The sequence below is a fragment of the Rosa chinensis genome, chromosome 5, assembly GCF_002994745.2.
Source record: "Rosa chinensis cultivar Old Blush chromosome 5, RchiOBHm-V2, whole genome shotgun sequence".
Classification (NCBI taxonomy): Eukaryota; Viridiplantae; Streptophyta; class Magnoliopsida; order Rosales; family Rosaceae; genus Rosa; species Rosa chinensis.
This window is the reverse complement of record NC_037092.1, coordinates 65,325,689-65,349,546: the sequence shown is the minus strand read 5'-3', so window position 1 is coordinate 65,349,546 and position 23,858 is coordinate 65,325,689. Positions and strand designations below refer to the sequence as shown.

General features: G+C 38.8%; 1 protein-coding gene across 3 annotated transcripts; it reads left to right on the top strand.

Moving 5' to 3' along the window:
• The first annotated feature begins 150 nt into the window (after positions 1-150).
• LOC112167581 (histidine--tRNA ligase, cytoplasmic-like) lies at positions 151-3,546 on the top strand. Of its 3 annotated transcripts, none has more exons than XR_005800590.1 (8): positions 151-687; positions 770-816; positions 1,015-1,142; positions 1,231-1,662; positions 1,880-2,059; positions 2,297-2,401; positions 2,875-2,919; positions 3,012-3,546. XR_005800590.1 is itself a non-coding variant. In XM_024304623.2 (6 exons), the coding sequence occupies exons 4-6, from the start codon at positions 1,262-1,264 to the stop codon at positions 2,268-2,270; spliced, it is 273 nt and encodes a 90-aa protein (XP_024160391.1). In that variant the 5' UTR covers positions 151-687; positions 770-816; positions 1,015-1,142; positions 1,231-1,261; the 3' UTR covers positions 2,271-2,294. The 3 variants fall into 3 exon arrangements, 1 of the variants encoding a protein (XP_024160391.1); XR_005800591.1 differs by having other exon boundaries at positions 2,870-2,919; XM_024304623.2 differs by lacking the exons at positions 2,297-2,401; positions 2,875-2,919; positions 3,012-3,546 and adding an exon at positions 2,247-2,294 and having other exon boundaries at positions 1,231-1,330.
• The last annotated feature ends 20,312 nt before the right edge of the window (positions 3,547-23,858 follow it).

Below are 23,858 nucleotides of genomic sequence, written 5' to 3'. Positions count from 1 at the left end.
TTCTATTGTGATTATAAACATCAGTGGTCAAATTAACCGATGTCTAAACTTTCGTTCAAAATTGTTTTCAAAAATGCGGAGTGACTAAGTTAAAAAAATTAGAAATGTGGGGGGACTAATCTTTCATTCCCTCCAACACTTGCCTTTTTTCACCTGTCTGAGACTTTCAAACCTAACTCTCACTTGACTACGATTGACACCAGCACCTCCTTCGACACCTCGAGCTTATTCTCCGATCTGAGCCGCCTTGAGCTCGTTCTCCGACCCGAGCTCGTTCTCCGGGTTCAGCTCTTTCTCTCTCGCTCTTCCTTGAAACCCTAGAGCTCTCCTCCTTCTCTCTTTCTGCGGCTACTGTCTCTCCTTCATTAACCTGGCCTCCTCTGTCCCCTCACTGGCGTCATCGCCTCTGACGGTGCTTCTCGTCCAACGCCACCACTTTTTTGCTTCGAGATTTGAAACCAACCCGCCTCCAAGGAGTCTATCCTCCTCGATTGGTGCGACTTCGAGCACCAAATGCCGGCGATAGATAAGAGTTTGAGTAAGAGGAGAAGAGAGAGGAAAGAAAGTGAAAGAATGGAGAGCAGATACTGGGTGGTGTCTCTGCCTGTCCAAAACTCAACGTCGTATTTATGGAACCACCTCCAGGATCAAATCTCCAAGCATTCCTTCGACACTCCCCTCTACAGAGTAACTAGTTTCCAAGATCTGACTACCCATTCCCTCCCCTTTCTTGTTTGTTTTATTAAATATTGTTTCATTATTCTTGCAGTTCAATATTCCCAATCTCTTCTCTCCCTTAGCGACGATCTCTTAAAGGTATTCCTCCTCATCCTCCCAATTGCAGCCTCTCTATGTTCAATTTTGTTCTTTAGTGTGTTATAATGCTGTTGTTGTGATACATATTATATTATTATTGAATGCGAATTGAATTTTCCGGATGTAATTGCTCTGGCAATTTCAATGCTATTTTGTTATTCGATCTGTTCATTGACATTGCAATTTCGCAATTTGCAGTCCAAAAACTTTGTAGAGGGTGTTTCTCACAAGATCAGGTGTCAGATCAAGGAGCTAGAGAGGGTTTTAGGAGTCAAGAGCAGTTCTCTCACGGTGGATGGAGTTCCAGTGGATTCATACCTCACTAGGTATTCATCATATCACTTATCATTAGCTTTTCCATAATGTGTGTGTGTGTTTGTTTACCCACTGAATTTTGAGTTTCTCTCAAGCTAGGTTTGTCTAGGATGAATCCTAGTTCCCCACAATGTCTCCTTTGAAGGAGGTTATCGACAGAATTCATGGTCAAGTTGCAAAGATTGAGGATGATCTCAAGGTAATGCTTTTTACCAATTTTCATTTACATTCGGGTTTGGGTCATTTTGGTCATCCTCTTTGTTGTGACTTGTGAGGAGCTTAGCTGTTGTTGTTGTTGTTGTTGTTGTTATGAAAAGAGCAAATAATAGCATACAGGACTAAATGAGTATGGAAAGGGAGTTGCATACTCCCAAAGCTTCCAAAGGTAGTTGCATTGCTAGAATCTTGCTTTCATTTGTATCTTGAATGCTTTTTCTCTAATCTATTTTTTTGTCATTGATGGTTTGGAGTATGGAAAGGAACTATTATTCATATCTTGGCAACTATGACATTATCCTTTGAGCGACAGAGGTATCTCCTATGAAAGCAGGATCCTATCAATTTGGTGGTAGATTCTCAAATAAGTTTGATCTAGCTACAACTTATAATAGTTGTCTGTAGATTCTAACAGGATACTGTCAGTTTGTTAGTAGTTTGGTTGCCTTTGCTTATTTTTTTCTTTAATACTGATTTTTGGGTTGTAATGAATGGAGTTACTAGCACATGTTGACATTACTCTGCATGGTAGGGTACTCGTGACTTTGCAAAAGAACAAATGACAATGAGAAAGAAGGCATTTTCGATAATAGAAGATGTTTTTGAGAGGCATGGTGCCACAGCCCTGGATACTCCAGTTTTTGAATTGAGAGACACTCTCATGGGCAAATATGGGGAAGACTCAAAATTGATTTATGATCTTGTTGACCAGGTAATTATCTCTATCTCACCTTTTCTCAATTCAATCGAAGACTTGAAGTCCTGCCAAGTTTTGCTTGTCGTGCTTCATGTAAATGCAATGTGAAGTGGCATGGAAACATAACATTCTAGACACTGTTTCTGTATTTAGCCATGTTGTTTGCACATCTGATGTGCTTTGTGTTTTATCTTGTTGACAGGGAGGAGAGCTTTCCTCACTGTGATATGATTTCATTGTTCCATTTGCTAGGTATGTTGCTATGAATGACATCACATCCTTTAAAAGGTACCAGATTTCGAGGCTATCTATGTGCTAACAGAACTTCTTGATGAGCTAAATATTGGAGACTATGAGGTAACTCTTTATTTTGAGGCTATCTCCTTTGATGTGCATCATTTTGTACAAAGTTTCTTTTTAAGTTGAAGAACTTAATGGATGATAGTCCCAGTGCTCCTTGTGGATATTAGTTTTACAGTGATAGGTCACTGATATGAGATATGGTTCATGTTAAACCTATATAGTTGATGTAAAGTTTTGAGTGGGAAAGACATTAAAGCCTAATTCATCATTGCAACAAAATGGTATTATTTTAATCTGGTAGTTGTAGAGAGAGTTGAAGCAAAGATTTTTTCTCGGTGCTATGTATGTGGAAGCAAGATTACATATAATTTTGATACCCTTCACCTTTATGTAGAGATGGACTGTCACATAATTATTGTCCTCACCTTGTAAGAGGTGCTATGCCAATATAATAAGTTTTCTTCATTTGATTTATAACTGTTGTTGAAGTGTTTTCTAGACTAATTTTAGACTCTTTTTAAGCAAAGTTGCAGCCCATCATTGTTAAAGATCATGACCCTCCCCTACCTTAGGTATGAGACTTATTTTTGCTATTTCATTCATAAATATAAATTTCCAGAGTTTCAGAAATTCTCGTGTTCCATCTATCAGAATTGAATTGTAGGGATATTACCACCACATTTCCAAGTTTTGTATTTAATTCAGAGGTTGATGAGATTGCTACGTGAGATACAATAGCTTAGATTGCAGTTAGAGTTCAATTGTCAGAAATTTGGACGAACCTTACATGAAATATGGTTAAAGTGAGTATCTATCTCCTCTTTTGCATATTTCAGGAATTAGAAAAGGTTGCTTCTATGTTTGAATGACTGGAGTTGGTATTAAATATTCATAGCATCTTGGTTAATCATTTCTTGATAATCTTTAACTTATGAGCAATATACTTGCAGGACAAGAGGCTAGAACATGTAAAAGCACGGTTAAATATGGAGCTCACTAAGGGGGCTGTTTATTCTTATTGAATTCTAGAGCAGGTTCCAAGTTATTAGAAGCAGGTTCCAAGCTCACTATGAGTTGCAGTGGCATCCCATTATTATTCGTTGTTATGTTTGTGAAGGTTCTTTTAATTACTCATTGAGCTGCAATTACTCATTTGTTTCCTAAATTTTCTTTTGCAGATCCTAAGGGTGCAGGGTAGCGCATGCCTAGAGACTTGTTTTATCACTCTTTTTTTTATTTTTTGAGTAACCATCTTGTTTATCTTTGGGTCTGGCTTCTACTTGTAAGATCTTGTTATTATGCTCTTCTGAAAACTCAACTTTGTATATTTGCAAATGTAGAAAAGTACTGGAACTTGAAATGGAGCAATGTTTTATATTCAAATATGAAGTGCTTTCACTTCTTTTCGTTTCTTTCCTTCTGTTAGTTTTTTTTCAGTTAATTGTCAAAGTTCTTAATTCCATATATATTGGGATTGAGAGAAATACATCAGTCTCAAAATAAAAATTGATGTCCCATTAACCACAGGAAATCGAATTATTGTTGGAACCGATGTGCCACAAACTACTGCACATTGTTTTTTAGATAGAGATCGATGTCCAGTATGAATATTGTCATCGATGAAGACCAGAAAACCGATGTGTGAAACAGTATCAGTCATCGTTTTTAAATGAATAACGATGTTAAAATGCATAGTTGTGTTGTGGGATTTATATTTCTTTAAGCATTAAAGACAATAAAATGAAGGTTTAACAATAGTTAAACATACAAATTTGTTATCAATTAAACGTATTTACAACAGTTTATAATAGGTAACCGATGTGTAGACTGATACTAGACATCGGCTAAAAACCGATGTCTCGATTTTACGGACCTTTCTCATCACCCACTAAGACATCAGTCGGAATTCTTTTTCTCATCGGTTTTTGGCCGATGTCTGAGGGCATAATTCTAGTAGTTCTCCCTGGAATCCAACCAGTAACAAATAATAATAATAACAACAAACAAACAATTATACACAGAACACTCAATTAGAGACATTTTTGCTAGACAGTGTCGAGTGTTTAGGGATTTAAAACCCCATTTCTATCAAGCTTTTAGACGAGGTTATTATTAAAGACAAGAAATAAGTTAGTAATCTGCATTCAAGTGATAACAGATATGCTGGAGAGAATTATGCATCGAGCATCTTATCTAATCATCCTAGGACTAATTGTAGGATCTTAATTGTATGCATTTACAGCTTTTCCTAGAATAGAGCACTGATAGATGTATAGATCTTCTACAATTGTATTCATTGAATCATATGTACACACATATTGTAAACACCATTTTGTTTATGGTATCAGAGCACCTATTCTGGTGTCTCTAACCCACAACCTTTCGCTACAAACAAACACCAAAACATCACCACATCAACATCATGGTTAAAATTCTTGAAAACACAGAAAACCCAAAGGCCAAAATCGATTCTTCATCCAAAACTATGGAGGAGATTGAGACAAAATTACCTGACCCTTTGATCTTAAACCATTCTGATACACCAGGACTTACCCTGGTCAACACATTACTTGATGGGCACAATTATGGACAGTGGAGCCGCTCAATGCGCCTCAACCTCAGCACCAAGAACAAGCTAGGATTGATCGATGGAACAATAAGCCGCTTCCAATCACCGACCCAAAATTTCCCATGTGGAAACGTTGCAATGACATGGTATTGACTTGGATTCTTCATTCAATCCAGACTGACATCGCCTGCAGCGTGATTTTTTCAGATACAGCAGCTGCAGTATGGAGTGATCTTGAGGACAGATTTTCACAAGGGAATGATTCCAGGATCTATAAGATTGGACAAGAGATCGCTGAATGTTACTAAAGCTCTCAATAGGTTTCTATACACTACACCAAACTCAAGGCACTTTGGGATGAACTAGCCTCCTATCAGGAACCTATAATGTGCAGCTGTGATGGTGCTAAACCGCTAGCCAATCGAGAAGAAAAAGAAAGAGTTATGCAATTTTTAATGGGGTTGAATGAATCTTACTATAATATTCGTGGCTCAATCTTGATGATGAATCCTCTCCCGGACACAAAGAAGGTCCATGACCTCGTTCTCCAAGATGAGAGGCAGATGGAAGCAGCACCCCGTCATGAACACCCACTGATTTCTCATGCTGTGCAAGCTAAACACACATCAGGTGCCCCAAAGACCACTTTCTTTCGCAAACCGTTGAAGTGTACATATTGTGAAGAGGAGAATCATCTAGTGGATCGATGCTACTACCTTAAAGGATTTCCAGTGGGTCACAAATGGCATGGAAAGAATGTGAAGCCCAAAAACAAGAGGCCTGTTGCCCACAACTTGGAGATAAAGACAGAACCTGCTAATGAGAGCCCAACTTTCACTGCTGAAGAATATAAGCAGATCATGGCTTTGCTTCATAACAAAAAATGGTAATGATCAACCATTCGCAAATGCGACAGGTATATTCACACCCAATTCCAATGATGTATAACATGACTCTCATTCGACTTTATATTAGATTGTGGATAGTGGAGCAACAGACCATGTATCACATCTCTCACCCACTCACGATAATGTTAAGGCATCACATGATTTTGTTGGGTTACCTAATGGAGGGCAGGCTGCAATTGAAAGCGTCGGATCTATTAAATTGTCCAAATATTTATCTCTTGATGGGGTCCTACATGTGCCTAAGTTTCGTATGAATTTGATTTCTGTAAGTAAATTGACTCGAGCCTTGAAGTGTATTGTAATATTTTATCCGGATTTTTGTGTTGTGCAGGACGTGGATACGAAGAGGACGATTGGCCTGGGCAAGCATTTTAATGGGCTCTATTACCTCACACCAACTCAAAATCCACACCTAGCCAATCACATCACACGCACCTCGGATCTTTGGCATCAGCGTCTTGGGCATCCATCTTCTGCACCTGTTCAATTTCTCTATCGAGCTACTCCAAAAATTAAGTTTAATCCTAAGCATGTTTGTGATATCTGTCCCTTAGCAAAACAAGCTCGTTTATTTTTTCCTTCAAGTTCAATAAAAACTGTTGCACCATTTGATTTGATTCATTGGGATATTTGGGGGCAGCACAAAACCCACACACATTTTGAGGCTCGTTATTTTCTCACTATTGTTGATGATTTCACACTTTTTACCTGGGTTCATCTTATGAGTTTCAAATCTAACACCCAAACACTCTTGAAATCATTCTTTTCATGGGTAAAAACACAATTCAATCGTGACATTAAAATACTCCGTGCCGACAATGGGGGAGAGTTCACATCCCTGCGTGCTTTCTTTGATTAGCATGACACTATTTTTCAACATACTTGCATCGATACCCCCCAACAAAATGGGGTTGTAGAACGCAAACATCGCCATCTTTTGAACGTTGGTCGTGCTCTTCGATTTCAAGCAAATTTTCCTTTACAATTCTGGGGTGAGAGTGTTCAAACCTCTTGTTATCTCATAAATCGTCTTCCCACACCTTTACTTTCTAATAAATCTCCATATAAACTCTTGCATGGCACACCTCCAACTTATTCACATCTCCGTGCCTTCGATTGCTTGTGTTATGCAACCAATCTCAATCCTTCTCACAAATTTGTTCCCGTGCAAGACGATGTATTTTTCTTGGGTACCCTCATGGCCAAAACAACTATCGTCTCTATAACTTTGAAAGCAAAAAAATCTTCACTTCCCGGGATGTGATTTTTCATGAACACATTATGCCACTAACTAAATTACCACTTGAGGAACAAGAAGACTCTCCAGTCCTACCCACTCCTACCATTGGCCCATCCCAATTTTCGATTACAATCTCTCTCTTCCTTCTTCGACACTAGACGCAACTCACCATAACCCATCAGCGTCTTCTCCTCCACCGCTTCTTTCGTCCCCTACCTCCCCATCGTTGGCGCTACCATCACCATCTCAAAACCCGCCGCCGACCCAGCCTAATGACGATCCCTCAATGCTGTCCTCTCCATCTCCATCCCAATCCTAGTTCTCGAATTCACCCTCATCGATTGCCACCATTTCGACCCCGTCTGCTCCAACGGCTTCTCTGCGGTCATTGGTGCCTGTTCCTCCGCCTTAACTAGCCCCAAGACGGTCCTTTCGTCCCAAACAGCCACCACCCTATCTTCAAGATTACAAAACCAATCACTCTGTTTTGCTTGACCCGGCTGCTCTCTCTTCCTCCACGTCCGGTACTCGATACCCACTTCAATGGTATGTATCCTACTCTAGTTTATCTCCTAGTTATCGTTCTTTTGTGCATCATGTGTCTCAATTGGTTGAACCAGCAAACTATAAGCAGGCTCGTCATGACCGTCAATGGGTTGAGGCAATGAATTTTGAAATTCGGGCACTTGAAGACAATCATACAATGTCCATTGTCCCTCTACCTTCTGGTCATCATCCCATTGGTTGCAAATAGGTCTTCAAGATCAAATACCATGCTGACGGCACCATCAAACGTTATAAGGCACGGCTGGTCGCAAAGGGATTTACTCAACGAGAAGGCATTGATTACAAAGATACCTTTGCCCTTGTTGCTGCAGTGCGAGATTGGCCTTTGCACCAAATGGATGTGCAAAATGCCTTCCTCCATGGTGAGCTAATTGAGGAGGTCTACATGTTGCTTCCTCCGGGTTATCATCGACAGGGGGAGAATGTGGTTTGTCGACTCCACAAATCCCTCTATGGTCTTAAACAAGCATCCCGTAGTTGGTTCCAACAGTTCTCTTCTACCATTCAAGAGATTGGTTTTCAGCAGTCTCATGCCAATTATTCATTGTTTACACAGGTCCATGAGAATTCTATTGCTGTGATATTACTTTATGTTGACGATATGGTTATTACAGGAAATAATGAGAAGGCCATTAGTGATGTCAAGAAGTTTCTCAACAATTGTTTCAAGATTAAAGATCTTGGACCACTCAAATACTTCCTTGGCATCGAAGTTGCACGTTCAAAAGCTGGAATTTCAGTTTGTCAACGTAAGTATACGTTGGATATATTGGAGGAGGCTGGATTACTTGGGGTGAAACCTGCAAAGGTACCTATGGAGCTTGATTTGGTGTGAAAGGGAGTGATGCTCTCAAGGATCCTACTCGGTATCAGAGATTGATTGGGAAGTTAATTTATCTTACAATCACTAGGCCGGAGATTACTTATGCAGTGAACACACTCAGTCAATTTATGCAAGAGCCTAAGTTATATCACCTTAAAACAGCTCATCAACTTCTGCAGTATCTCAAGGGAGTCCCGGGCCAAGGATTATTGTTTCCTGCACACAGTTATCTTCATTTGATCGCATATTGCGATGCAAACTGGGCAAGATGTCCAATTACACGACGATCAGTGATGGGTACTGTATTTTCCTTGGAAAATCACTTGTGTCATGGAAAAGTAAAAAGCAAGCCACAGTATCAAGATCATCAGCAGAAGCAGAGTATCGTTCCATGGCTACAACTACTTGTGAACTCAGCTAGTTAGGTACCTATTGAAAGACTTACGTGTAGAACATCCTGAAGCAGCAAAACTATTATGTGATAATCAGGCGGCCTTACACATTGTAGCAAATCCAGTGTACCATGAGCGAACAAAGCACATTGAGTTAGATTGTCATACAGTTCGCGAAAGAATCAACAAGGGTGAAGTCAAGACTATTTATGTGCAAACTGGAGATCAAATTGCAGACTTACTCACAAAGCCTGTTTGTGCACCAGCCTTCCACGCACACCTCAGCAAGTTGAGTGTCATTGACATTCACACTCCAACTTAAGGGGGAGTATTAAAGGCAAGAAATAAGTTAGTAATCTGCATTCAAGTGATAGCAGATATGCTGGAGAGAATTATGCATCGAGCATCTTATCTAATCATCCTAGGAATGATTGTAGGATCTTAATTGTATGCATTTATAGCTTTTCCTAGAATAGAGCACTGATAGATGTATATATCTTGTACAATTGTATTCATTGTATCATATATACACACATATTGTAAACACCATTTTGTTTAGTTATGACTAAACGTACAAACAATTTTGTGTTGTGACAATGCTTTGGACTAGAGAAGAAAGGATTTGGACTAAAATTAACATCTTTGTCAATCATTTAGGGTTACACGAACTTCGATGCGCAATATAAAAGGTTTTACAGCTATTTCAAAATTTAACCTATTTTGTGTAGATGTGTCTTGATTGCATAACACATAGTTTTCATGAAAATTTCATTTTCCAATACCCAGTTCAAAGTATAAGAGAAAAGTGATGGTTTTCTAGAAATTGTAAGAGAACAAAATCTAATTCTTGAGATTAAATACACAGTTTTAAGTTGTTTTAAATTTTATCAGTTGAATTTGATACACATTGTTGAGATTTTTTTTTTCTCCCTTACAGTCCCTAAAAAACTATCTTTTAAGCAAGCACAACTGTAATCTAGTATCCCGAGGGTTCTTCTTGTTTAAAAACTATGTTTAGGGTTCTGAACTATTAACAAAGCAAATGTTGGAATAAAAGAACCAATTTTTTTTAGAAGAATGAAATTCACACTCCATAGTTTGTGATGCACACTTATTCTCACCCCTTGTAGTTGAAACTCTTACAAAATGATAAAGTTCAAGTTACAGAAAAAAGAAGCACAGGTGGATTGTAAAATGAGAGTGTAAATTCCACTCCCTTTTTTTTTTTATCCAAAAATACTACCCATCTTTTTCCTTGTAATACGAATGCAACTAAAGTTGGTCTTTGCATTGCCTCCATTTTGGTTACCAAGCCTGCACACATTTTTCATGAACAATACTCGAGAGAGATCCCATAATGTTAGGGGATCCAACATGTTTTAATAGCGAAAATATGAAACTACCAAAGGAAGTCGGTCACCGTTTCTCTCGCACAACTTTTATTTTGCTTAACATTAAGTTTAGAGTTTAAGCTAGTAAAGATTATTTAAAGGGTTTTTGTCCATTTACCTTAATTCTGGGAATCTTTTTTCCACTTACCTCATTAAGTTTTTTTAATTCCCTCTTACCTAAAACACTCTAAGGAGGTCATCCTTAATACCCAATTAAAACTTCTTCTTTTTTTGTTTATTTTTGAGACTATTTTACCCTCACCCCTTTGTTACATAGAAAGAGAGAGAGAGAGAGAGAGATAAGAGACTTCGCCGGAGTCCGATAACCGGTCGCCAGAATCTGGTCGCCTGCGCCGGATTCCAGTCAACTTTCGCCGGAATCCGATCACCGGCTGCCGGATTTCGGCCAACGTTCACTGGAATCCGGTCACTGGTTGCCCCTCACCGGAGATCCCCAAAGAGGTCGCCAGAAAGGTTTATTGCTCCCAAATAGACCTATATCACCCCCAATTGACTTCTATTGCTCCCCAATAGATGGACAATAAACCTCTATTGCCCCCGAATAGAACTCTATTAGGGGGCAATAGAAGTTTACGAAACCTCCCAGAAAGTCTCCAAAGAGATTGTCGGAGAGTTTTATTGCCCCCCCAATAAACATGTTGCCCCCCAATAAACCTGTATTGCAATAAATCTTTCGGTTGTCAGAATGAGAACTAATCTCCCTAAAATTAGACAAATAAAATTTTGTTGATACCCGAAAAATCATACGACAAATTAATATGTCATCACGACATAAACACACAATTTGGATAAAATTCTATAATTTTATAGAATTTTATATTCATGTCTCGACTTTAACTCGCCAAGCAAACGTGCCCTAGATGTGGACCCAAGCCACATCCATGCATTTTCTTGGGGCTTGCAGAAGTGGGTATGGTGTGGAAGGTTACGAAAACACATAACGCTCGTCTATTGATTTAGAGTTGTCGGTGGTCTCGGTCTTGGGCCCGAGATCCAAGCCCGGTAACTTAAATCAATAGTGAATTGGTGAATATGAGATTTGGGTCAACCTTTTTCCCTTAAAACTCAAAGCCCAAAGAAGGCCCAAAATCCAAAGGAAATAAAATAGTCCAGCCCTTCCTTATCTTTCTTCTAGCTTCGTTTCCTTCCCTGCAGCTGCTAAGTACACTACTCAACCCAAATATCCAGGAGAAACAAAGTTCCCTCCTGTCAGTTGGCAAGGAGGAAACTTTCTGACTAGTAGAGAGATATCCTCTTCCTCCTTAAACTATGAGCTCACAACTCCCAAACTTCCTCGTCAACCTCGTTCCAGGTTTTGGGTCACCGTAGCTGTTTCTACTGCAACCTCTGTCCACGGCTGCAATGACATTCTCCTTTTCCCAAGACTTCATCTCTCAAGTAAGCCCCCCTTTCCCAGATTTTAGGGCAGAAATCATGTACGAGCTGAAGGAGAAGTATTTTACCCAAAAAACTAAAGGCTCTGAGCCACCACAACATCCCTCCAATTGAGCCTATAAAGGAGAGACTTGGAACTGAAATGGATCAAGCAATAACTCAGAAAGCTTAGCAACATCCAAAAGTCTCCAACTCTTCAAGCTTCCAAACCTTTAAGCACAGAACCCAGCTCTTAGCCATTATCCTCCCAAAAACCCCCCTTCAAACTCATCTTCCAGAAACCTAAATTCAAAAATCCCCAAATTCTCTCACCACAGTGTGTTTCTAGCTCCCACACCGTCCTCACGCTGTCAAGCCTTACTCAATATCTGAATCACGCACAAGATTCTCTCATTAACATCAAGTTATTGAGTTAATTTTGGCCTAGTCTTGCTTAATTCAAAAGAATCCTCACAAACTTTGATTAAGGAAAAAAAAAAGAGAAGATTACATCAATTCAAAATATTTATTGCCCCCTAATAGACATCTATTGCCCCTTAATAAACCTTTATTACTTCCTATTCTTTTCTACATAATATTATTAGTCAGCAATAATGTTGAATGAGTTTTATATTAGCTAAAACTATATTCGAACAGATGCAATTCCTCTTCTCAAAATAAAATAAAAATAAATAAACAACTAGGAATTGCAAAAAACCAGGACAACATTACCAAAAAAAAAAAGAAAAAAAAAGAAAGAGGAAACGCAGCAACCGGAGCAACGATTCCGATTCCGATCCAACACTATGATGCACTCTTCCTCCAATTCAACTCCTCCAGCGACACCTGCACGAGCAACTTCACTAGCGACAGAAAGCTGAAGGCCCAGACCACCGCCATGCCCACGACAACCTGTTGTAAAAAATATGAGATGAAATTTCTGTAAAACAAAATACAAAATAATATGGTAATATCTTGGGAAATAAGAATAATGATATAGATAAGAAAATAAAATAAAGTAAGAAAATAATATAATATATAGATTTTATATAGGAAAGCTTATCGAGTTGAGGCATGCAAGCGCACTATCTTAAGAGAAGATTCGTCTCCTATTGCACATGGTTGAATTACGAACTTCCCCCAAGATACAACAACTCTTCATGCTCCGTCATGCAACTAAAAAGCCCCATTGAACCTTTATCACCCATGCACTAAAACTGGTGTATAAGTAAATTATGTATACGTATAGTTTGTAAGAATATCTTTGGTAGAGGTATTTGGTTAGAGTGGTTGCATTATGGTGGATTATACCATCATGTATACCCTCATTATCCGACAATCTAAACTCCCACACATGTGCATGTTTCATGTCTCACCATATGCCTTCCAACCATAGCCACGTACCCTTATATAGGGCACACTTACCATACCATCAATAGCCTCATTAACCATGTAACGGTAAAATAATAATCATATATTTAAAATATAAAACCGTTAAACCATAAATAGAGTAATAAACACAAAATGAAAATAACCCCCAAAATAAATAAAGAAATAAATAAAATATATTTTAATTTTAAATCAAAAAATTTCCAACACAACCAGCTCTACTAACTGGTGGTGTGACCAAGATCCTTGTCGTCGAACACACCATTAAGTTCTTCGCCCTCGTCGCCAGGCTCTCCTCACCATCTCCTCCGCCAGCAATACCCTCAAGAGAGAGAAGAAGAAATCAGCGCCAGCAGAGAGAGAGAGAGAGAAGAGATCGGCGCTGGAAAGGAGAGAGAAGAAGAGGTCGGCGCTGGAAAAGTAGAGAGAAGAAGAGGTCGGCGCCAGAAAGGAGAGAGAAGAAGGAGTCGGCGCCGGGAGAGAGAGGGAGGAGAAGAAGAAGAAGTCGGCAGAGAGAGATCGATGATGAGATAGAGTGAGTGGCAATTTGTAAATTTTAACTTGATAGAGCCCACAATTGTCATTTAGCTGTTAAATTGGATTAGTAGGAATAAAAATCTCTTAGTGGTGTAAGTGGGCTAAATTTATCTCATTTTAGTGTTAAAGAGAAATTTATTAAGAATATAAATAAATCTGATCGTAATTCGATCGTAATCTTATTTTGTGGTTTTTGGATCACATGATACACACCAAAGATATGGTAAATCACGACTTATTCAATAAATTAAAAAAAAAAAAAGGTACAATCACGACTCAAGGCTTCTTGAATTATTGCCAGCTAGCAAGGACTTTTGCTTCACGGTTTGAATTGGATCACTTTAGGCAAAACCTTCCTAGTTACCCATCTTTCTTGACACAAACTTGAACCGCTGGGTGTCCAGAGATTGATCTGTAGCAGCAGATGCACTTGGACTCGGACTAGGAGGAAAAGGTGCAGAGGCAAAATAAATTGCGAACTTTTGCCCATTCACGCAGTGCTGACCAAAGCTGCACGTGAAGTAAATTGTGCCACTCACCTCAACTGTAACTCCCCCTGGATTTGGGAACTGAAACAAGGGATTCTTCATGTTGCAGGCGTCAAAGTCTTCCTTGGTTAGTACAGTGATGTCATGCATTCCTTCTTCAAAGTTAAACACTGCAAGCAGAAAGAAACAAGCATGCTTGATCATTACCAAGAAACTAAAAAATAAAATGGAAGAACAATTATTTCAGAGAAATGAAGCACTACTTCACCTAGAGTGTCGTTCTCCACAAAAGAATACTTGGAAACCCATGAAGCATAATAGTCGGGAGTGGGAGGAACCATCCAACCCATGTCGTCTCCTACAGTGTACTCGGCGCCTTCTGCAATTGCTACAATTGCTATGACAAGCACGATCACATACTTCATACTCATCATGGTTTGATTTGGTTAATTAACTTCCAATCCTTATGTTTTGTGTAGAAATGGTAAGTTGAGTGAGTTTAGATGTGGCAGTGTCCGCGAATTTATTCATGGAGAACTCTTGGATTTTAGGAAGTGGTTCACTGACACCTAGCCAAATTTCACATAGATATCATCCTAAGATGTATGCTTTGTGTTTGACATCCGGCCTGCCGGAAATTGCAGGCTCTGCCTGTATATAAATTAATGTTGTGCATTCCTAGATTCAAAATTAATTATATATATGATCTTAGTAGCATTGATGTTAGTTATGTCAAAAAAGTAACCCATACTAAGTTGGCTAGTATTTTGTATTCTAAATGGGGCCTTTAAGCTCTGCATATATGTATGTCTATGGTGATTTTACATAACACATGCATGCTGGGCCTAACAGTTACAGTTTCGTTTTAAATATAACCAAAAATAATATTTTAACTTGATCATGATATTTGAAAGTGATTTGAAATCATGGCGCATGGATCACTTTAGTACTTAATTAACATTATAACACCAATCAGAATTAAAGTTACATGCAAATTAATAATGCTAACAATATAATCTTTATATTTCAGGCAAATATTATAAATGGTTCATGTGGTTTTGAGTCATGTTTTGTGAATCTTATTAATCATGGTATAATAGTTGATGTTCATCCATAAACAAAGCATGTGCGAATCATGTAATAGGTAAATTCGTCATTTTACATATTAGAAGCACACTACAAGTTTTCTACCAAAAAAATCTTTAGGCCCAGGGCTCTGAAAATTAACACTTTTTCTCTACCTATTCTAAGTAATTGAAAATTTCCACAAATCTAGGAAAAATGCCAATGGAAGCAACGTCTTGTTATCCAATTTGCAAGTTTCAATCCCGCATGTGATAAAATATGAAATTTTCAGCACATAGCAATATAAAGTGGTGTATAAGCCCAACTAGAAGAAAACGAGCTAGTAGGCCAATAAATGGACATAAAAATACAAGTAGGGAATGCATCATGAAGCTTGAACGACAACGAGTTATGTGGTGAAGGTCCAAGAGGAAGATGGATATGAAGTATGTGATCGTGCTTGTCATGCATCATGAAGCTCTGCTCATGTGATCACATTAAACCATGACAAGCATGAAAAGCACGATCGCGTACTTCATATTCCACCAACTAGGGTTGGCTTTAGGGTCAGAGCTTTAGGTCCAGGAGCAGCACTACTACCATGAGCAGGAGCTTGTGTATGTGACGTTTTGAATGGCTAGCTCCTGTCCACGGTGGCAGTGGTAGCCACCTCTCGGTCCAATTGTTGTATACATGATCGAATCAGTGTCATTACAGGAATCAAAATCTTCTTTGGTCATTACTGCTAGATCATCTGAGTTGAATATAAGAAGTTGGAGAGTGCTTGAGAGAATGAATCCTTTTTGATATGTTGAGATAAATATATTGGGGAGTATATAAACAAGATCACAATTGTACTACTATTGTACTATTGTACTACACTATATAATACAAGACGAGTAGTTACAACAATATATTCTCATGTAGTTTATTCTTAATAGGGAACTATGACTCATACTCAATCCCCTCCTGCTTCAAAGATGAAAACTTCTTAGTATCCATAATATTATACCAATGCATATATTAATCGAGCATGCAAGTTTCTAATGAGTTTGATCTCTGGCATAGTTCAAGCCAAGCTTGACCTCGCCATTTATTAATTAATGACAATTTCGGTGTGTAACATGACCACCAAATCATTTTTGCCTGTCATGAGAATAAATTAAGAATCAAATTAGTTGGCTCGATCGTTTAGTGATCAAGGATTCATAAGGTTAAGGAGGAAAAGGAGGAACGCGCAAAAAGGAAAAACTCGGAGTTGTTCGTTTCTCTCCCAGCCGAGCGCTACCAGCGATCCTGCAGTTGCGTTCCGGCCTCGGAGGGGATGTCGTGGCTGTTTAGTGGTGGGTCTTCAGGGCAAAGACGCGGTCCAGGGGAGGAGGGTGGGCTTTTGACCTAGGGTTGGGCAGATCTCTCGATCTGTCCCTCTCGGATCAGGGGCGACGACGGTTGTGGGGATGCAGCAAATTGCTTCTATCCAGCGGTGGGAGATGGCGTCATCGACGAAGCGATCTGGGTTATGGTGGATAGGGGCAACTCGCGACAGAAGGGATCCCAGTTGGGATCTGTTTCTGTTGTGATTCTGGATCTGGTTGCTTTGTCAATTCGGTGTAGAATCTGTGTGCATATTGGCAAGGTGGAGCGGCGGTATCAGGAAGATGCGAGGCCACGAGGTGGTGTTGATGGTGCTTGCCGGCAGTGGGATTGGTTTTCTGCATTGGTTGATTACTGCTCGGGGAAGTGGATGTTAGGCTGGGCCCCTGTTTTTGGGCCTTGCTGGTGTGGCTTAGTTTTCGTTTGTTTTGGTTTTAGTTGTGTTTTAATTAGGGTTTTTTTGTTTGGTTTGGTCAGGTTTAATAAGTCCCTACTCTTCTGAGCTAGGGTTGGTCTCCTACTCTGTTGAGATAGGAGTTGGTCGAGGTGTTCGGCCATGTAAATGGTGTCATTCCCGAGGACGAGGATGATTTTGTTCAACTCTGGTTTACTTTTGTTGTCAATTTGCTGGTATGCGATCCTTTACACGTGGTCTAGTACCTTCGAACACGGTGTTGAAGAGGACGTTGCCTTCTTGGCGGTTGATTATAAGGTTTTACTGGAATTTTCAGGTTCAAATGCTCAAATTAGCCTTGGAAATGGGCGTTTGGTGGTTAGAGTTTGGGCCCTTAGGCCTGATGGTCTCTGTAACCGCGATTTCTTAGGGTTTAGGTTCATGTCCCCCCTCCCCCCTCCAATTGTAAGCTTTATTGATTACTAGATATTTTCTGTTCTAAAAAAAAAAAAAATCAAATTAGTTTTGGGGTCCATAGTTCTACAATTTTATTTAGGAGAAATGTGATTCCCCGGAAATTCGTATTTATTTTCCGAGGATTTTCCGGAATCTAAATTGTGATTATTTGATGGTTTCGTGGCTCGTGGATGGAGCGGAAGTGTTTCGGGCAAATAATTATTCGAAGAATATGGTTTTAGGGAGGTTGCAAAGGTTGACTTTTTATTCGTTGGGATTCTCCAAAAACTTCCTTCATGAATATTGTAGAGCGCGTCGAGACGAGTTCTTGGATATGTGGAACGCGGAAATCGGAGTTCGTATGAAGATGTTATGGCCGTCGGAAAAAGTCTCCATTTTGGTATATATAGAGGATTTTTCCGGAAATTGCAGAAAAGGCCAGGTTTCCATTTTGGGAAACCCAGCTCTGTTTCTCTCTCCCCGAGCTTGAGTCACCTCTCCCCTTTGGCAGCGGCGATCTCGCCCGTCCGGCCACCATAGGATGAAATCGTTTGTGGTTTTTGTTCGTCTCAACCCCGCATACAAATTCTATGAAGACATCGAGGAGAAACACGAGCTGTGGAGGGCGCTACAAGGCCGAGAAGTCACACGGTTGAGCTGCGAATAGCTTCCAGTCGCCGCTCTTCGGTCTCCCAGCTCCGGCCACCTTTGGCTGTGATTCAAAAAGGGAGTCTGTACTTCAAGGGACGTAGATCATTTCCCCCAAGATGGCTTGCATTGATTCAATCTGTGGAGATCGAGTTGGGTCGATTTCAAAATTAGGGTTCATCGGGTTTCAGTTGCTTCAAAGGTAAAATTTGATCTATTGGTTTATAATTGGACTTTGTTGTAGTTATAAAAGTTGAAATTGGGGTTGAGATGAAGAACTTTGGTGTTGGAAGTTTTGCCAAATTCTGACTTTGGATTGGCCGTGGCGCTGCCATTGTGTTGGTGTTTTCCAGTGGTTTCCGGCCACCTTAGAGATAGTTTCTATTCCTGATTTCGATTTACTCGTCGATACAAGCATTCCGATATGCAATACATAATTTTTGGAGATCGTATGAATATGTTGTGATTTTTACGGTTTCAGACCGTTCGATGATTCGATCCATGAGGATCCGAGCTTTCGATCAACTTGTGAATTTGACATATCGATCGTGGAAGTATTCCGGAGACTTTGGGAGGTCTCGGATGTGGTTTCCCCTCGATTGGCGTTACTTTGGGAATTGTGGTTCGATTTGGGGATTCGAACTTCTAATTATTTGTGATTCGTTAACTGAATCAAGGCTATGTGTTCAGGTGCTTGTTGGACTTGTTGAACGGATTGAGGTGATAGTTATATATAGGGAATCTGTTGGAGCAAAAGATGCTTATTTTGGCTAGAGTAGAGAAAAATCAAAATATAGGGAATCTGTTGGAGTTGCTCTTAGTACTCCTTTTGCCCTTCTTTCTAGCTTTTGTTGATGAGGAATGCTAGCTACCTTCCCCTTCTACCTTTCTCTTTCAACCTTCCCCACCCAACAAATGACATGTGGATTCCACTACCACTTTAAACCCAATATTTATTACATTGAATAACTAATTCTATTTTTTTCATGTCTGCCCTTTACACTTTCTATATATGTTTTTGCATTTATAACTTTTCGCTAGGCTTTTTGTTTCCTTGTCTGAGTTTATAAAACATGAATTGATAATTTTTGTTTTTCCAAAGAATCCCTAGTACCAACTCACAATAAAATTTCCATATATATATATATATATATATATATATATATATTAAACTCCCAAATTGCGCCCCAAATTGTTTTGTTCTTTCCCTCTCTCTCTTAATTTTCTTTAGTTTCCTATCAATTTCTTTTTTAGATCTCCATTTCATAATTAGGTTTTTAATTTGTTTGTTGAAATATTTATCTGGTTTGATTTTGCACTTTTGCTTGATCCTTCTATTCTTTTTTTAGTTTAGTTTAATTCTTTTTTCTTTTCAATTTTTAAAAAACAATTTGTTGTCGATCTTGTTCATATTTTACATTCAGCCCATAGTTTGCAAAATATATTTCCCCACCAAAGAAATGAAATTGAATGAAGATTGAAAAATGGCAATGGATTTCAGAGTGGATGATAGAGAAATAGAAATAGATAAAGAAAGATTTGATTGGACGAAGATTAAAAAAGGGGAATGGATTTCAAAATGGATACTAGAGAAATAGAAAGAAATAAAGAAAGATTTGAGAGAAAGGGACGATAGGTGTGGGGAAGTTTGACTTAGATGAACCCAGAAAGAAAAAAACCACAACCCAGATTCTCAAAATAACAATTAGAAAAAGCAAAATTAATTAACAAAAAAAAAATGAAGAATAAATTAAACATCCTACAAAGTCAAAGTAAAATATAGAAAGAAAAAAAAATGTGAGTCATTTATTAGAAGGGCAAACATGGAAACAATAGAATTGGTTATTTAATGTAATAAATATTGAGTTTAAAGTGGTAATTGAATCCACATGTCATTTATTGAGTGAGGAAGGTTGAAAGGGAAAGGTAGAAGGGGAAGGTAGCTAGTACTCTTTTATGGTTAAACCAAATTCGACAAGTCGCTAGATTAGATTTTGCATGTTTAGTGCATAAGCAAATTTAGAAAGATATAGGCACCGAAATAGTAAGAAAGTAACTACGTAAACCATTACTAGATTTCCATTTTCAAATACAACAATCATTAAAAAGACATCCTTATTTGTCGTTTTAGATAAGGTGAAATGTCTTATGGTTGATAAAATTGAACCAAATATGGTCATTGAATTATATTTTGCATATCTAGTGAATTAGCAAATTTTGAAATATATAGAAGGGAAAATCGTCCGTACAGTACCTGACCTTTTCTCCATTCTAAACTTCAGTACCTCACGTTCAGAAAATATCAGAACGGTACCTGAGGTTCTGACCCCGACCGAAGATCAGTACCTGGTGCCGTTACCTTCGTTACAAAAACTGACAGCTGGCATAACTTTATCATTAAATGACCAATTTACCCTTTTGTTTTTGTTTTCTTTAGTTTTTTCATATAATAAAAAAAAAGGCAAAATTTTTTTCTATTAGTTTTAAACTATTTTTAGTTTTGAAAATTTATTTAAATTTTTGTTTTGTCAAATTTAATCTTTCTAACCCGCAGGATTAAACTAGACGTCGTTATGAGTTCGTATGAATTTTTGGAAGATTTTTCAAACACCTAAGCTAATTTTAATGATTTTTGGAAGTTTGTAATATCCAAAAATATGATTAAAAATATAATTTTAAAGTCAGCTACATCCGGACCGTTGATTTCAAATGGCAGAAGATCTTGACCGTTGAAGGAATACATTGATCGAGACCCAGACCGGGTCAGAACCAACCCGAATAGCCGCCACACTTTTCCGGCATATTCCCTATGTCGGACCGGCCTAGTTTTCTTCGTCTCACTGTCGTCGTCATCCCGATGCCTTCTGTTTTGTCAAAAGACGTCCAATGACAGAGAATTGAAGGAGAGAATATGGCGGCTTCTCCGGCAGGTTTTTCCAATTCCGGCCACGTCGTGGTCTTGCACCTATATCAGAAGCTTCCTCTCGATGTGGCCAACCTATTCATGGTATTTGCTAATTCAGATGATAAGCCAGAGAGATAATCGAGGAGAAGAAGTTTTTGAATCTTCCGGCGAAGTTTGCTCTGTCTTCCGGCGAAGTTTGGTTTCGACTTAGGTATCAAACTTGTCTCCCTTGTCGAGCTCTACCTCCCTATATACTTGAATTTCAATTTGGAGGAGATTTGTAGAAATCGGAATATTGAGGTTTTGATGGTCACTACGGGTTGGCTGGGTTTGAATGGGCATGAGAGAGAGAGAGAATTCTGGGTTTCATGGGGTTAAATGGGAACAAGAGAGAAAAAGAATCATGGGTTTGAATGGGGATGAGAGAGAGAGAGAGAGAGAGAGAGAGTGCTCTGGGTTTGAATTGGAACGAGAGGGGGAGGGGGAGAGAGAGAGAGATGAACAGTAGTGATAGAGAAAAAATAAAAAAAAAATGTTTAGATTATAAAATAAGGGATTAAGATATGAAAAGACGAAAATATCCTTCAACCGTTAGTCTTTATAACGGAGCTAACGGCTCCAGGTACCAATCTTCAGTCGGGGTCGAAATCTCAGGTACCGTTTTGATGTTTTCTTAACGTGAAGTATGAAAGTTTAGAATGGGGAAAATATTAGGTACCGTACGGACGATTTTCCCTATATAGAAAGTAAGTATGTGAACCATTACCAGGTTTTCATGTTTAAATACAGTCAACCCTAGTAAAACAACATCCTTAGTGAGTTAAAATGTGTCATGACTAATAAGATTGACCTGAGATATATATAGAAAGTAAGTATGTGCCCCATTACCAGGTTTTCATGTTTAAATACAGTGAAACCCAGTAAAACGACATCCTTAGTCGTATTAAATAAGGTAAAATGTGTCATGGCTAATAAGATTGACCTATATATGGTAGGTTGTTGGATTAAATATTGCATATCTAAAATATTGACAAATGTGGTAATATATATGCACAAAAATAGTAAGAATTAACTACACAAACTTATACTTGGTTGGCCAACTTTATATACAAATAAATTATCGAATCACATCATAGTTGTACGTATTGAGACTTTCACATAAGGCAATTTATTACCTACCAAACAAGTACCATTACCAAGTTATCAGGTTCAAAATTGTCCAAAATCCTTCATTTCATTCTATTGCCTCCCAAGTGAGAAACCCTAACACCCAAGACCGATTTCCTTTCCGATTGATAACTCGAGCTTGTCCGGCGGCGGCCCGACCAGTGTTGGTGTCACGTCCCTGATTTGTAACACAAATAAAAGTCGATATATAATTCCATACTTATACATGCGTGATCGTTCAGCCATCAGTACAAAATACCTGGAAACTTGTTGGGTAAATTACATATAAGTGCATCTTTGAATTTTTTTTAGCCATAAGGCCACCAACTAGTTTTTTCCCTCATAAGGCCATTAGATTAAAAAGAGTGTTATATTTGGATATTGAAAACTAACAAATTTACATAAATGCCACTAGAGTACAAAGTCAATAATTATTCTATCTCCTCTCCGGTGAGGTCTCCGGTCAACTCCGGCGGGTCTCCGGCCGACCTTCGGCCAACTTCCGGCGGGTCTGCAGCAGACCTCCGGCTAACTTCCGACAGACCTCCGGTGACCACAAAAGCTACTGTCACTAACACCAAAAGCTACTGTGGCTAGCAACAAAAACTACTCTGATGAGATTCCCGGCATCCTCTGACGAGGTCACAAAAGCTACTATCACTAGCAACAAAAGCTACTCTGGTAAGATTTCCGGCAACCTCTGGCGAGATAACAAAAACTGCTATTACCAACAACAAAAGCTACGCCTTACCAAAAAACCTATGCTCCCCAAATTGAAAAACTACTATCCCCAACAACAAAACATACTGTCACCAATACCAAAAGCTACTCTCATCAGCAACAAATGCTATTTTTGTCAGCAACAGAAAACAACTCTCACTAATAGCAAAAGCTACTTTCACCAACACCAAAAGCTACTTTCGCCAACATCAACGAGCTACTCTCACTAAAGTTAGAGAGCTACTAACATAGGTACAAAAAGCTATGATCACTATGATAGAAAACCACTATAATAGTTATAGAGAGCTACTGATTTGAAAAAAAAAAAAAAAAACTATTGACATTAGCTTGAAAATATACTAACATAGACACATAAAGCTACTATCACTATATTGAAATGCCACTAGAACAATTACACGGAGCTGCTAACATTGCTATCAAAGTTACTCCCAACATCTGAGATAGCTATTACTAACTGATACAAAAGCCACTCTAAAACATCAAAACAAGTATACATTTACAATGTCAAATGTTTGAATCAAAACATTCTGATTTCAACCAAATACAATTGCAATTAGGCACAAATTCAGCCAAATCTTTCAAAACCAAGAACAACCCGTCTACTAGGGAAAAGAAAATCTTCACAATCAAATCAAAGACCTGTTAGTCCCAATTATTCCCAAAAAAAAAAAAAATTGAGCTTGTTGCTCTCCGAAGATGAGCAAGGAGGCTCGGGTCCCCCATAACCTCAAGAAACTGTTCGTGCTGTCGTCACCGCCACTGGAGGATTCAGGATTTTAGTTAGATCTGCGAAGCAGTTGAAGAAGAAAAGCTCCGACTCCCACATGCTTCGTTTTTCTCATCATATAATCGCATACCAGTTCAATTCCATTCGAAGAGAGCCGAATCAAATGCAATTAGTCAATTCCAATTCCATCATATCCAGATCCAAATTAGAATCTCCAAATTTAGTTAAAACCCTAGCCTATGCAAGAAGCCAAGAAGACAAACCTCATTTTCTTCTCTAAGACTGAGAGTGCCGGCGAAGGTAAGCGATTGTTATGGTGGTCTCCTCGCCGGAGG